This window comes from Primulina tabacum, chromosome 10 (genome assembly GCF_025594145.1).
Source record: "Primulina tabacum isolate GXHZ01 chromosome 10, ASM2559414v2, whole genome shotgun sequence".
NCBI lineage: Eukaryota > Viridiplantae > Streptophyta > Magnoliopsida > Lamiales > Gesneriaceae > Primulina > Primulina tabacum.
In genome coordinates this window covers 4,084,950-4,101,346 of record NC_134559.1, presented here as the reverse complement: position 1 = coordinate 4,101,346, position 16,397 = coordinate 4,084,950, and the positions used below count along the sequence as shown (strand labels likewise).

The window sequence follows — 16,397 nt, the reverse complement described above, 5'->3', positions numbered from 1 at the left end:
AATTTGATGGCAATATTTAAATTTACGTAATTAAAATTAATTTAAAAATAAATTAAAATAATAATTAGTTTGATTAAGTTAAGTACAATATTAATAACCTTATTAAACTAACATAAAAAATAATGTAAATAACATCATGAACATGACAAATTCTAAAATAAAAAAATGATAAAATAGTAAGTTCACAAATGAAAGCCATATATTTAACATATTAATAATAATATATTCTTTATTAATATTTATTTGACATCATATATTGAAAATTGACTAAATAGCTTAAATGTTTGCATTGAAATCACTCACTTACAAACATTTTTTTCTCGATCATGTATCTATGTTGATATATAAGTAGTCTAAAAATATATCTATACTAAATGGGAAAAAGATACTTTATATTACCTTAATGTTTATTAATAATTTAATTTTATTCAATATCATTCATCTTTATTCGTCTTCTCATTATTACCTTAATGTTCGTAATATTAACAAATTTTTAATGTAACATTGTTATAATGATTTTCTATTAATTTTGATGTCAATGTATAAATTAAATTTAAATTCAAAAGTAAAAATAAAATTAAAATAATAAATAGTCTGATTGATTGAGTCAAGTACTCTATTAATAATCATATTTAACTAACGTATAGAATAACTTAAAGATTCTCCATGATAAATTGTAAAAAAACAAAATCTTAAAAAAATAAGTATACAAATAAAAATCATATTTTTAATAGTAAAATAGATGTTAGTAATATTATCGATTTTTTAAAATGTATAACATTATGATAGATATTTTTCATGAATTTTACGAAAATATATAAAATAAAATTTAAAAATAAAATCAAAATAATATGATTGGTTTAAGTAACATACAATATTAATGATCATATTAAATTAACGTAAAAATTAACTTAAAAAATCTAATGAACATGACAAATTGTAAAACAAACGAAAGAATAAAAAAATAAACTTACAAATGAAAGTCATCTATCTATTAACGGTGCTCTTTTGGCCGATAATAACGGTAATCATGTGCTTGGAGATTACGACCAGATAAGTAAAATTCTCAAGTCGCTTATTGTGTCACGTACTCGTGTGCTCCGACTTGGAATTTTTCAACAGATTGGTAGATTGCGAAAGCAAAAAGAAGTATGATACAACAAAGGAATCTAGATGAACAAGCTGGTTAGAGTTTGAGATTCAGGTCCAATGATTTTGGACTCGACGGCTGTTCCTCCAGTTGCTGTTGTTGCAAATCCAATCGGAAACTTCCGGGCCACACCGAATCTGCTGCTTCCTCCATTTGGTTTCTCTGCCATGCTGTCCCAAGGCTCTGATCCCCCTCTTTGAATCTTGCTATAGTTCCGGTTCCGGTTCCTGTTCCGGTTCCATCTCTGCCTGGTTTGTTCACGAGGGAGTGTGCTCGCACGCCCAGTGATCTGATCATGGAATTATGGAGCCTCACTGCACCTCTTTCCCTTTTGTGGGCATTCTGGTGCCCCCCCAATGCCTGTGAGCTATAGAACTTGCGCATACAGAAGTTGCAAGAGTAGAACTTCCCGGATGTATTAGGCCTCGATTGTGACGGTTCTTCTTGGGATGGATTCCTTCCCAACCTCAAATTCAACCACTCCACTTCATCTTGTTGCTGTGTCCTTTGATCACTACTTTCTCCACTCTGCATCTTTTCTTCTTCTTCTTTTTTCCTAGAAGCTAATTTGGATCGAAACTCTTCGGATGACTTTTAAGAGCATGTCGATGGACGAAGAGACATAATTAGTTCGACCCTTCTTTTACTCGAGGGATGAAATATATTGTGTGGCATGTCCCGTGAATTGGCCCTCCAAATAAAATATAGATCTACATCTAAAAAAATTAGGGTTAGGACAAAACATGTTCTGGGAAATATTTAATAATGTTTGATATTGAAATATATATGTTTTTAATAAAAAAAAATTGATAGACAAAGGGATAATTTCGCATCATCTTTTATTATGGCTCGTTCTTCCCTCACCTCCATATATATTGAAAGAATCTCAACTTTTAACTAGTAAGAAAATCTACTGTAGGAGCCAAGACTGGCATGGAATAGTTTACCAATTTTCCCAAAAAAAGAATTAATTTTGCCACTTACAGATGAAAAGAATCTTAGCTCCCACCATGGGGTGTCATCTAAATTTTGAGCAGTAGAAAGCAATCAGAAGTTGACAATCTAACGACAATTTCCATTTGTGGTCATATCAATGCTTCCCAGTTTGTTTGTATTGCCTACCATTATTTATTCTTGCCCGCCTAACCTTTTAGCATCGTCTTATCTGAATTATGATCGTGAAATGCTCCCCAAGATTCCCATTTTATCAATCAGTCTTGATATAAACAAGGGTTGTGTTTAGTTCCTTCTCTTCTCATCCGTACTCGTTTTACGAATATGATCTACACAAATTTATTTAGCATGCATTTCAAACAGATACATACGTACACTATATCTTTGTTGTAACAGAATTAGAGACCGACAGTGATTTCGGTCGCTACATTTATTTTCGTCACGTTTATAATTTAAAATTATTTTTGTACCTCGATTTTTTTATTCTACTCACGAATTGGAGACCGAATTTTTATTCAGGTCTCTAAGTTGAGACCGAGATATTACTGTCGGTTTCTAATTTGAGACCGATAATTTGCGACTGAAATATGAAAGTGATCTCTAATAGAACTTAAATATTTTTAAGCTCCTCACCGGTGTTCCTCTCGCTTCAGTTATCTTTCAAAACCTAAAAACCTTGCGCTTTCAACTCTTCCAACACCGTCGGCGCTTGTCGGCCGCCTACTGTCACCATTGACTACAAGGGTGTGTTTCATAGCTCTTCCATTCTCTGATTAGAAGTAATTTTCTAAATTTTAAGATTATTTTTTCCTCCTCTTTTTGAGTTCTTTCCGGATAAATTGATACACAAATTCTCGTAACGAAAATCTTTATTCACGTCGTAATTGTGACTCGTAGAGGTACATGTGATGACTATATGAACACAGATGGATATATGTTTTGCAGTTCATTAATTATCATTGAAATAATTTAAATGTAATGCGTATTCGACATGGAATCACTTAGATCTGACAAAATGTGTCTTATGTTATATGCTAGAATTCAAAAAAAGTGGAGTATATATTATATTTTGTGCGAGGATCATAAATATTGGGTCGAGTGGTCGCACAATTGTATCATTGCGTATTTGTAAAATTTGGTTTATGGATTCATATAAAAGACATGTGGGGAAAGTGGTCGGAGTCGAGACTTAGCAATTACATGCATGTATTGTGGAATATATAGTTCTCTTGTGAGACGATATAACGAATCTTTATCTGTGAGACGGGTCAACTCTACCGATATTCACAATAAAAATTAATATCCTTAGCATAAAAAATAATATTTTTTCATGGATGACCCAAATAAGATATCCGTCTCACGACCTGTGAGAGCGTCTCGCACAAGTTTTTGCCATGTATTGTGTGTATGTCCAATTGATTTTTTTTTTTAATTTTATTTTATAAATACTCACTTAAATAAAATTTGAAATTAAAACTGAAAATCAGAAAAAAAAATTATATGATGAGTAACTTCTACGGACGTAATCATCACATAAATTTTCATTTTCGTTTCCAAATTTACATAAATAAATTATATTTGACGATGTTGTGATTTTATATTAATATAAATGAAAAAAATAATAACAATTTCGTAAAAAGTAGGAACACGGTTTTGTTTGGGTATCAAAAAAAAGCAGTGTACAAAATTGCAAATGCCTCCTACATGGGGTCGGGTGTCTTGGTGTTGAAATTAATTTGTGGCAAACACGCCCGCCACGAGTTCTCATGTTAACCACTAGAGTTTGATACTTGGCGATTTTCTTCTATGGGAGAGAAAAATTAACCTCTCGAATGTTATCTTCCTAGTATTTACCTTCATGCATATTTTTTGCACCTCTTTAAATATTAACCTCTCGACGGTGCAAAGAATGTTAAACTCACGACATTATCAAATGTGATGATGGTGCTTTAAATATTCTCCTCACGAAATTGGAAAAAACAAGACACAAAATTCTTGAACATGATCCCTTTCAAGAAAAAAACGTGATTTTTTGATGATATATATGGAAGCATTGGGTTCAAGTTTTTTTTTTTTATATAACGATGTCTTTCGATGGACACAGAGTAAACCTGTTGACTAACTCAATATAATGTAAATCATGTTATCTAAGAAAATCAAACTAGAAAATCACAGTCCATTTCATTACGGCATTCTCTTCTTAATCATATGATATGATGGTGCAAGAAAGTGTTGAATATAAGAAAAATTAACTTTCATCGAGTGATTTTGTTAGAGCTCGGGATGGTCTTTGTGGGACATCCAATGAAAGTATCATCTATTAATGATCCCAATGTATCGTAGAACAAACAACTTTTAAGTTCGAAACATGATCGAGTAATCCCACGATTTTTTTTTTTATATATTTCACTACAATAAAAAAACGACACATACATAAATTAAAATTTACTAAAGAATACAACATGGTGCTCAATCATATCACACAACACACAATGAGACATCATTTTGTATGACATAGTACCACAATTTTGTGGGTAGAAAGTGAACCCAAAGAAATATTTTGATTGGAGATTTTTCAGAACTTTTCCAAGATTTTTTGTAAAAAAATATATTTCTATATTTTTTAATTTTCAAATTTGACTTATTTTTTACAAAATGAACTCACCGCGCCAAACTCAAGAAATCTCACTACTTCAGAACTAATTCTTAAACCCTAAATGATGGCGGTACGTATTCTCCATCGCGTAATTTTCCGTCGCCGGAGGCCGAACACCTACGCGGCTGGCTTGAGAGGAACGTTAGCAGCTGTAAGTTATCAGCATCAATACTTCAGTAACACTGCTGTCGCTGCTCATGGTGAAAATTCTAGAGAAGAGAGTGATAGCAAATGGCTAATTCTACCCCCGTTCACTCCCTTCGCCGATGATTCTGCAATCGGAAAACTAATCTCCCAGAAAAAGGACTCTGACGCCTCCCCCACCACGACGGCGCTCAAATGGATACTCATATGCTACCCGCATCTCCCGAGGTCTCTTGTTCAGAAGCTCTTTCGCTTGAGACAGGTTCTTATTTCGGTCTTTGTATACTTATTCATCTTACAACCATTTCATGATCCATTCTTTCTTATATCTTAATTCCCAGGTCCGGAGAGAATCTTCTAATGATAAAATTGAAACAAACCGGCCAAAAAGGGTAATTTTAATTACTTCTAGGCTTCACTGACAAATTACAGATAATTCCAGAATTCACATTTATATTATTGCCAAAGTTTTAAAATTGTGTTTTCAATTACATGATATAACTTAGAACCAAATTTATATTGTATGATTATATATTTCACAGTGCCTTTGAATAATTTGTGTGGATTATCATCAATCGCTGTTTCATTATCGTTAATATTTTCTGGTTTCTAAAGATAGGAGCTAAAGAGTTTATGGGAATTGGTGATAGAATATTCCTTCCTAAATCTGTTGATGGAAAATATCCTACAAGGATAGAAGAAAAACAGAGCTCTCATGACGAGGAAGATTCGAAATTTGTACGCGGCCTTGAGTTGTATAAGGTATGAATTTATGTATTGGAATGTACTTACTGTGTGTATACTATTTAGCTTGGGTTCTATATATTCCCCTTCCTGTTGCTACTTTCTTTCTTTCTTCCCTCACTCCATTGCTTTTTTCTTTAGGATCGTGCTATAATAGTCATTAACAAACCACCAGGAATGCCCGTGCAGGTAGTAGACGTTTTACTATTGTTTGTGATTGCATTAATTGAGGATTTTTTGACAATGTATATGGCTCTATTCAGGGTGGCCTTGGGATAAGCCGAAGTTTAGATGTATTGGCTTCCAAGTACTTGAGATATGACTATGAAGAGTCTCCTCGCCTGGTTAGATTTATATTTTGTTTTGGTATGGGTTTGTCTTCTTGCTTGCTTTTAATGGGACTATGGGAAAAAATTGGTTCTTTACTTCTTTTGCACACCATGCATGTGGTGGTAAACTGTGAAATTTGTTTCACAATGAACTCTTATATGTTAAACATACACTATTGTTTTTTTCTTTCTAGCCTAATCGGTGTGGGTAAGAAGCATTGCAGATGATGCAATGATCTCAACTTTGTACATATTAATGTATAGGCGGAGTCTTGGTGATAATTTGGAGCTACTCCATTTTGATGTGCATTGCGTATACTTATTTGTATTGTCAAAGCAACTATTGACATGTAGGGTACGATAGCAATCTGTTTGTTGGCCTGAACCAAAAAACTTTTCGTTAGTACTAGTGAGCCAATGACTCAATCTCCCTCTTGATAGTAAAAGAAATTTTAATCGTTTCCCTTCTCTCTCTTTTTTTTCCAATCGTTCTTAAAAGTCTTACAATGAACGGCTTGTTTGTGTCTACTTTGTTGTGGATAAGTTTGTTCTTTTAGGTGCACAGACTTGATAGAGACTGCAGTGGCATATTAGTGATGGGAAGGACGAAATTGAGTGCTAGCGTTCTGCATTCAATCTTCCGGGAGAAAACTGTTGGAGCATTAAATAGCACGTGTAATTTCGTAATTCTTTCCATGATTGTCAAATTGCAGCCTTTTTGTTGAGTTTAAGCTTCTTACCTGATATGCTGTGTGTTTAAGGTAGTTAACCGCGAAAGAACCTTGCAGAAGAGGTATTGTGCTCTTGTTATTGGATCTCCTCGACGCCAAGAAGGACTAATTTCAACTCCTCTGGGGAAGGTGTATTTTCTCTGTACAATTTCACCTCCCAAATCCCATCTCATGAAATGAATACAAGAAACAAAAGAATAAGAAAAGAACGAATTCTGCTGGCCCACAGTATTGTGTATTTGTGGTGTTTCCAAGGCTCATTGATGTGTGTAATTTTTTATGTCCCATTACGGTGTTCAGATTTGTTGTCTCTTGTTTTCTCACGATACTCAGGTTGTGGTAGACAATGGCAGATCTGAGAGAATTACTGTGATTGACAACACTCATACCTTGTCAGCACAGCATGCTGTTACAGAATATCAAGTGGTAACATCTTCATCCTCAGGTGAGTTTCTATTGATTGTTTGATTTTGCTTCTCTATCCACTCGATGGGTGTTGAAATGTGCACTAGTTTTGCTTCTTACAGCCTTAGATATACATAAAATCTCCAATATTTTTTTTTATTCAATCGTCTAGAATGCTGAACTGCTATGCTTTAGTTATTTGCAAAGATCCTCATCGATTTGTTGTGCTACAAGCTAAAATAAAAGAGACACCAAATAAATAAAGGAAAAAGGATTGAATCTGGAGATTCATGGTATTGAATCCACAATTTTTTTGACACAATGTGTGTCATCACCATTTGATTGCTTCAGTGAGTGTTATATAACTTGTTCTTAATGTAGTTGCAAACTTTACAGGCTACACATGGTTAGAGTTGTACCCACATACTGGAAGAAAACATCAGGTCCGGACAATGGTAGTTCTTTTAGGACTAAAAAATTTTGTGGTTCTGTTTGACGTGATTTGCTCTTCTGTAAACAGCTTCGTGTTCACTGTGCTGAAGTATTGGGAACACCAATTGTCGGAGATTACAAGTATGGATGGCCAGCTCATAAAAAATTGAAACACATTCTTGCTTCTACTTCAGATTGCCAGTGGGATGAAAACATATCCGAGCAGAAACAAGTTCCTTTTAACCTCAAATTGGAGAAGGGAAGCTTGTCAAATAAAACACTGCTTCTTCATCTTCATTGCAAGGAGATGGTTTTACCCAATATCTCTCTGGTTTTGGAAAATGGCAACATGATCTCGGGTTTTGATGCCGAACGAGTTGACAGTATTAAGATTGATGCTCCTTTGCCTCCTCATATGCAGAGAAATTGGGACTTGTTGATCAACAGGTGATGCTCTATCGGTATGCAAAAATAAGCTAAATGGAAACCATTCATTACAAATCATTGCCTATCAGTTTAATGATAGAGCAATTGACTGTCAGGAACTTTGATTTTGAGTGAGATGATATTTTTGGTAGACTGGCATTTGTTTTTCCATTAAGATAGTATGTAACATTAGTTTGCGGGAATTAAATCATTTTCAGGTTTCTGAAGTTTCAAAAGTGAATATAACATATGGGTTGTCATGATTCATACCTGCCCTAAATCCTGACAAATAAATATTTGGGCATGAAATGTCAATGTGTCTTCAAGATAGCTCAAATTCAACCATCATAAAGTTTCCAACTGATCATAATCTATATTATGGATGTATGGAACAAGTGATTTTAACATAGTCAAATCATTTTCAACATGTATTTAAATTCTTGACTGAGTGGAGCGGAGCGTTATCGTTACCAATTATGGCTCGTGCCTAATATTCATAACCTCCTCTAGAGTAGATTTTTTGTGAGATGATATCACGAATCTTTATCTGTGGGACGGGTCAACCCTACCGATATTCACAATAAAAAGTAATACTTTTAACATAAAAAGTAATACTCTTAGCATAAAAAGTAATACTTTTTCATAGATGACCCAAATAAGAGATATGTCTCACAAAATACGACCCGTGAGACCGTCTCACACAAGTTTTTGTCTCCTCCTGTATTACAATAAATTTAAAACTGATTTATATATTAAACATTAAATAGTTGTACTAAAATAAACATAATCTGTTAAGATTTGGCTGATTTATTCGGATATTTAATATTCATTTCATTATTACATTTTTATGTTTGAAAAGTAAAGTATCCGAACTGACTTGATTAAACAACAAACTTGAGCATTTATAAAATTAAATTGTTCGTTAATTTGGGGAAAGAAAAGAAAATTAATTTAAAGTGAAAGCGGCAATTGCAGGTTGGTGGAATTAATTATTGGAGAAGAACATATATAATTTAGCAGTTTAATTTGTGGTTTGATTTGCATAATAATAAACAAGTGATTTACGTATTTAATATATTTTCGAATACAGAAAATTTCGAGTTACATTTGAATTTAGATTGGGAGATTCGGTTTAAGCAATCAAATTAAATTTGAAAAGTGATTTCAAAACAATCGACACTCTCAATTAATTTAGATTTCATCCTACTGCTAAATAAAATTCTGAGTAAATTTAAGGTTGTATGGATGGATTTGAGACGATAAAGATTTCAAATGGATATTTTGCATTCACTTCATCTACACTTAAGTATTTGACACTCACATCCATTGGCATGTCAAACTTGATAAGGGAGACGAGTGTCAAGTGCATAAAATGTAAATGAGATGAATGTAAAGAACTCGATTTCAAATTTATTGAATGTTGTGTTTGAATTTATGGATTTAGATTTGTGAGAAGATTTCAAAAAACATTAGAAATTTATGGATTTGAAAATAACTAGTTTGAAAAATGGATTTGAAAATGAAACTGACAAGTGTAAATAGCTAACATAAAAGAACTCAAACATTCATTTTAATGTAAAACAAAATGCATAAATTAGATTTGGGTTGTGAATTTGAAACCAAATCCATTCAAATCCTTCAATTTAAACTCAACTTAATTTAAAATTCTTTGATTTACTTAACAAAATTCAAGTGGATTTCAAAATCAATTCATATCAAGTTATGCAATTTCAATATGACGTAACTGACTAATTGTAGCGGATTTTAAATTCAATCAAGATAGATGACATTTGTAATACATAACTCGAATTCTTTTCTAAATAAAAATCATTAATTCAAGTACAACCTAAGATCGAACCTATTAAAGAGCTTATGTGCCACACCATGGTTGACGTGCCAGATTAACATCACGAAGGGACGATACATTCAATTCTTGGTAGATACCATTTCGAAGGAAATTAATCGAAATGCTAATTAATCGTCATGACATTTACATTGACAGAACAGGTCAGGCAGGTCAGCAAATATCATGCACGTGCCCTTCCTCGTATATACATACGAGAGTAGGTCTCTTGTGAGACTGTCTCACGAATTTTTATCTGTGACACGAGTCAACTTTACCGATATTCACAATAAAACGTAATACTCTTAGCATAAAAAGTAATACTTTTTAATGAATGATCCAAATAAGATATTCGTCTCACAAAATACGATCCGTGAGACCGTTACACACAAGTTTTTTCATATAGATGTTGGCCAACAATTTGAAATATGTCATTACATCAATATATATGCAAATAATATTGAGGCAAACAATTATCCCTTGCTTATACTGTGATCGAAAACTCTAGTTGATGTTCGTTTTGACGTGAAATATTAAGTGGGATATTCAATGGCTACATTGTCGTGGCTTCCTTCATATATCACCTCTTGGGAAAAAGAGAATTGTTGTACATCGTGTTAGAGCGAAACGATGATATTCAAGCTCCGAATAAATTTCTGCTATGTCGAAACAGTCCCTTCAAGTTTTGACAGCAGCAGCTTTCATTTCCACCAAGGCATCTTCCAAACACTTGGCCAGAACCTTTGGGTCCGGTATCACATCTTTGGCCACCAAGATTTGCATGTCAGCCGTGCCTGCGTAACTAATCATGTGCATGGTTACGGCCTGCATAAACACGCGATAAGAACGAGTTGAAAAACCATTTTCGCGTCAAAGATTTCGAAAGCAATACAGGAATGAAAAAAGTTTACATGAGACAGGCTGCTTGAAGTCACCCTTATGTACTTTATAGGGTTGTTGACAATGGAAATCTTCTCACTCGGCCCAACTAAGTTCGACATCGTAAATGTTGTGTTACAAACGATCCGATAATTGAGGATACTGGCCAGCTAAAACCCACCAAGAAATACATTTAATTAGTTCCAGAGCTGGTGGAAACAAAAAAGCTAATGAAAGTGGAACAAGACTAGATTTGGTGTAGACAAGAATAAAGATCATATATTTAAACCTTTGCTCCGAAAAGAGACATGATGATGTCCCCGATTTTGTACGAGCAAGTGCCCTCGAGGGATAGCTTTTTCTTGTCAATCATTGCTTTGGCTCTCTTCACAAACTGGAGCGGATCCGAACAATCTCCATGATAGTGAACTGGTAACAGAAGCATCCCGAATTTGTTACCCCATCGAGTCCTAGAGTTACCTTCCATCAATTTCGACAAATCCTGATGAATAATATGTTAAGTTGAAGAAAAATTAATATTAATTTTGCAAGCTCGACGGAGAGGGAGTTAAAAAAAAAAAAAGTAATGTAGAGCACCTGTAATCCTGAATCTGGTCTTAAATTCACCATGGCAAGTCCTGTGATTCGATGTCCCTCTCGTAGAGCTAGTTAACCCGGAGCCAAGAATTCGTGTTAGGGACGAAACCCAAAAAAAAAAAAAAGTGAATCTCTCTTATATACCTTTTGGTGATCTGATGTCCAAGTATTTTGAAAACCCAGACGTTATTATCCCGAAAAGAACATCGTTAATCGTCTGCATATATATAAGTAGGTTTCATCCTGTTAAATTCAAGAAACCTACTCTGATTGTATAGGAAAAAACACAACAAAATGATAACTGAAGAACGAAATTAGATAGATATTGCTAGATTTCATGTATTTCATATACTAGAATTTAATACATACATGGGATAATTTCTGTGTTTTGGAGGGCAGAAGAATCTAGTTTTAGTACTTTTGACTAACCGCCGAAATAAACGTAACGTGTCGAACCACCACAGAGGGGAAACGAACCAGTGAGGACAGCAAATCTCCGGTTCTCACTTTAATGAAATGATGCACAAAAAGTAAAATCCCAACCTTTTTCTTGTCTCCACTTTTTCAGTACTAAATTACTAAACCCACATATATGGACAGACCCATTACCAAATGCTACTCACAAACTCATCATCCACATATAATCTTGTAAAAAAAAATTATCATCATATAATATAATAAAAAATAATATTTTTAAATGAAATCCAAAATAAAATATCTGTATCACAAAATTAACACGTAATATCGTATCACGAGAATTTTTATATTAATGTAAATATAGACAGAGCTGACTAATATTACATATAAATATATATAATATCATCTTACAAGATACATTTATTTAATATTTATATTTTTTGTTCGAGGATAATAGCGAATAAAAAGACGTGAATAAATTGAAAATTACTTTATAATTTGACAAAAACTTACATGAGAAGGTCGTAAGATAGATCTTTATTTGGGATAATCCAAGAAAAAATATTACTTTTTATATTAAGAATATTACTTGTTATTGTGAATACCGATAGAGTTATCTGTTTCACATATAAAGATTCTCGTTAGAATAAATAACCATAAATTAATATTAATAAGATATAAGTTTCTTACGAAACATTCTATAAATGATCACTTTTTCATATTTAAAATAAAATAAATAATATATATATATATATTATAAATAACTAAAATAAAATATATATCTAGTAAGACTATCTGAGTTTATTTCATCCTACTCATCCACGTAAATATGATCTCGTTAACCAAGTTTTTGTGGAATAATAATTAACGGTCAATGATAAGTTACCGCGTCAGTAACAGCTCGTTTGACTGTCTTCATGTCCTCCAGACTAAACGACGCCGTCGCCAACTTCCGCGGCCACAGCTCTACCCCCGCGCCGCCGCTCAAAACTGTTCTCTTGTCCTTCAGCCACATCGTCCTTAAGCTAAACTCCAAGACATATATAATAGTATACCACACTACCTTAAGCAAAGTCAGAAGCCCCCACTGCCTTCTCGGCGAGGATGAAGCTCCGACTCCGCCGATTTCCGGGAGTTTCTCCGGATCGTCGATGCGCCGACAACTACACAACAACATAGACATGAGCGAAATCCCATCCCCGAGCGCGTGGTGCACGCGAAACACCGCGGTCCTGTGCGCCATGAGGAGGTGGAGTTCCCACAGGGGTTTATCCATGGAAAGTGGCGACGAAAAGGAAAGATCCGCCATGTAATCGTTGACTGTATCACTTTCGGGGACATCGGTTAGCGGTTGGTGGCGGATGATGAGGTGCCGATCGATGTCTACCTCCGTCCGCCGCCAGTACTCGCGACCGCCGGAATCTCTCACCATGAGGCTGCAGAATCGTGGGTGTTTGAGCATGACAGAGTTTCGTAGCTCATTTTTAATGGCTTCTATATCCAATGGATCAACGGCGGCGATAGCACAGCTGATGACTTGATCCATTAGCGGCTGGAGGAAGAGGCGTCCAGCTGGGGTTAGGGGTTGATCTCTCTCCAACTCTGAAGCCTCCATTTTTTGTTGAATTGAAAGACTCAGCCTGCGCAAGAATACAAAAATAAAGCTTGGTGGACTGTGGAACAATATATACATATATATATATTTGTTTCTATATATATATTTTTATAATATGTTTTGGAATTAATATATAAAATAAATAAAATTTACCTTACTGTATTTTTTATAAAATTATTTTATAACTATTTAGAATTTTTTTTGAAAAGTTTGTCTTTTATCATATATAGTTTTTTTTTTTTCAAAAAACTCTTGGATTTTCATTTTAAAAAGTTGTTTCGATGAGAAAATACTGTATTTGAAGTTCCGATTTTTTGTAAAGGATGTTTCTTTTTTTATTTGAACAAAAACAATCTTTTATTTAAGAAATAAATTAAAAAGTCTATTAAATAAAATAATTTCTCCCTAATTTTGACGGATAGCTAATGAAAGTGCAAACTGAACGTGTTCTCTATCTTGAATATGTCTATTGTGAGACGGTCATACGAATCTTTATCTGTGAAACGAGTCAATCCTAACGATATTCACAATAAAAAGTAATACTCTTAATATAAACGGATGACCCAAATAAGATATCTGTCTCACAAAATACGACATGTAAGACCGTCTCGTCTCACACAAGTTTTTACTCAGTATCTTATGATATATAATCACATATAGCTAAATGTTAATTAATTATTCAATCATTTATATTTTTAAGATTTATTATTCAATCATTTATGTATCTAAGATTTAATAAATAATAAACACAAAAACTCTTATAAAACGATCTCACACATTAATTTAATCGAACAGATCTTCAATCTGACCAATAAAATATATTATTTTTTAAAAATATTATTTTTCATTATACATATGTGTGTGTATATGCATATGTATATGTGAACCAATTTGATTAATCTCACCAAATATACGATCTCAAAGAAAAGCTGCTCATTAATGACAAATTAATGGACAAACAATTAAATGAGCATAAATATATAAATAATTGAAACTTTAGAAGCTATAAAGCAAATTAAATATTCACTACAAAGTCAATGAAAGTCAATGAAAATAAAATAAATTCAAATACCTATTAAATCAACCAACCAACCAACAAACCAGCCAACAACCTTATTAAAAGTAAAAGGGCCCGTAAGAATCTTATTAAATAACTACTCGATGAAAATAGTTTTTTTATTTTAAAAAATAAATACAGCATGATAACCAATAGATGCATTAACATGATATTATTATAGTATTATTACTTGTCCAAATCTTCTCCTATTATTTTTTTGGACCCGGATCAATTACTGTGCACAACATCTTGTTGTGCACACATTGAATTCTTTTTTATTTTTTTTAATTCCTTTTTTTTTTCTTCCATTTTCTTCTATATTTTTTCCATATTCCACAAACATTAGCAGACAATTTTATATAAATAATATAAATATTTTAATTCTTTTATGTTAAATTAATAGTTTTGCAATTAAAATTACTATATTAAATTTTTACATGTGAAAAACCGTATCATTGTTTTCGAATTTGATGAGTATTATTAATTTTTTTTCCAATGAACAAAATTTTTAACAATATAAAACTTTTAACATGTTAATACTTAAATTAAAATTTAGAACATTTCCATCATGCAATAATATCATCTATTCCTCCTACATGCTTACTTATCAACTGAAAATTTGATTTTTGTTTAAGCCCAACATCCTCTGTCAAATCAATCTCATAGGCTTGAACTTCTTTAATTTTACGTTGGGAAGACAACATATGAACTATTTCTTGAATATGAAGTGGGTGATTATACTCTTCGATAAACTCATTAACTTTATATTTACTATCCGCAAATGTGACGCCAATTCTTACTTTACAATTTGTTCGAGTCTCAAGCCGAGGATTGAGTGTCGATGATTCTCTTTTGTCTTTTTTACGAACATCATCCTTGCAACAAACATATTTATACGAAGTTATAAATCCGGTGTTCTTGTTCTTGTTAAAATAATGCTTCCTAACTCCAAATCCAGTTTTCCCACCATATTCAACCCAAAACTTCCAAGACTCGTCTAGAGTATCAAATTCCATACCAATCTTAGGCTTGAATTCGATATTTGAACTAGAATCCATCAAGAATCTGAAAGTATCAATAAAATTTTTGGCTTGTTTCAGAACAATAGCAAGATAAAAATACAAACCAACAAAGTCAAAAAAAAAATCGATAGCTAACAATTAGAAAAAGAATTAGACATTTAAATGAAGAAAAAATCGAACCTTGTATGTTATAGTATTTCTTGCAAAAAAATAATAATAAAATTGAGTGAGAAAGGACAAACGAAAAAAAGAAGAAAATGGACAAAAGAAGACGAGACGAAATAGCCGAGAAGAAAACAAATATTTATACTATTTCATATAAACCTGTGTGAATAATGTTTGTGGAAGAAAGAAAAAAATGGAGGGAAAACAAAGTAGGAAAAGAGAGAGAAAAAAGTGAAAAAAAAAAAGAATTAAAAAAAATAAAAAAAAATTCAATGTGTGCACAGTTCCTGCCATTCCAAACTTGATAAATGCAAGTTGCTAGTGCAGTAGATCTCATCGCTATCAATGTAGAGTTACCTCTGTAGTTAATGTGGAATGCCTTCAAAATTGTGTAAGTTTCTCCATTCCAAGTCACTCTCGAATCTCTTTCCAAATCAGGTTTGTTACCTCGCAGTAGAAGAATAAACGTGATGTTGTATCATCCTCTCTGATGCGAAGAACACATTTATTGTCATGAATTTAACAATGTCGGTCTCGTGTGAGGAGCTTCCATGTTCCCTAGTGAGAGGGGAGAGCACATCTCTCACAAAAGAATTTCATAATTTTTTTCTCTTCTCCTACTGTGTTAATATGACTCATGGTTGAGAGTCAAATGATTAAAAAGTTAATATATTAATATATATCCAAGGGTTTTTCAATACAATGTTAAATATTTAGCTTAAAAGTTCAAAAAAATTTGCGAATTTAAATTAGTGGACTAAAATCGTGAATTGTTGAATGACATGACTCTGACAAAGAAGGCGATGCACTTAGACATGCCTGCTACGGTCT

The 16,397-nt window shown here is 33.0% G+C and overlaps 3 protein-coding genes across 3 annotated transcripts; 1 reads left to right on the top strand and 2 right to left on the bottom strand.

Annotated features, from left to right (window-relative positions):
• Positions 1-1,001: 1,001 nt before the first annotated feature.
• LOC142505684 (zinc finger protein 4-like) lies at positions 1,002-1,950 on the bottom strand. The gene has a single exon (XM_075618766.1). It carries the CDS (start codon positions 1,682-1,684, stop codon positions 1,187-1,189), a length of 498 nt encoding a protein of 165 aa, XP_075474881.1. The 5' UTR covers positions 1,685-1,950; the 3' UTR covers positions 1,002-1,186.
• Positions 1,951-4,740: 2,790 nt separating this feature from the next.
• LOC142505385 (RNA pseudouridine synthase 4, mitochondrial) lies at positions 4,741-8,219 on the top strand. Its single transcript, XM_075618361.1, has 10 exons — positions 4,741-5,166; positions 5,246-5,296; positions 5,520-5,666; positions 5,790-5,837; positions 5,912-5,992; positions 6,535-6,652; positions 6,743-6,837; positions 7,042-7,153; positions 7,510-7,556; positions 7,634-8,219. Exons 1-10 carry the CDS (start codon positions 4,822-4,824, stop codon positions 7,994-7,996), a joined length of 1,407 nt encoding a protein of 468 aa, XP_075474476.1. The 5' UTR covers positions 4,741-4,821; the 3' UTR covers positions 7,997-8,219.
• Positions 8,220-10,370: 2,151 nt separating this feature from the next.
• Positions 10,371-13,386, bottom strand: LOC142505401 (wax ester synthase/diacylglycerol acyltransferase 11-like). Its single transcript, XM_075618376.1, has 6 exons — positions 12,594-13,386; positions 11,435-11,507; positions 11,291-11,358; positions 10,983-11,195; positions 10,726-10,863; positions 10,371-10,639 (listed from the first exon to the last, which is right to left on the bottom strand). The coding sequence occupies exons 1-6, from the start codon at positions 13,320-13,322 to the stop codon at positions 10,493-10,495; spliced, it is 1,368 nt and encodes a 455-aa protein (XP_075474491.1). The 5' UTR covers positions 13,323-13,386; the 3' UTR covers positions 10,371-10,492.
• Between the last annotated feature and the right edge of the window lie 3,011 nt (positions 13,387-16,397).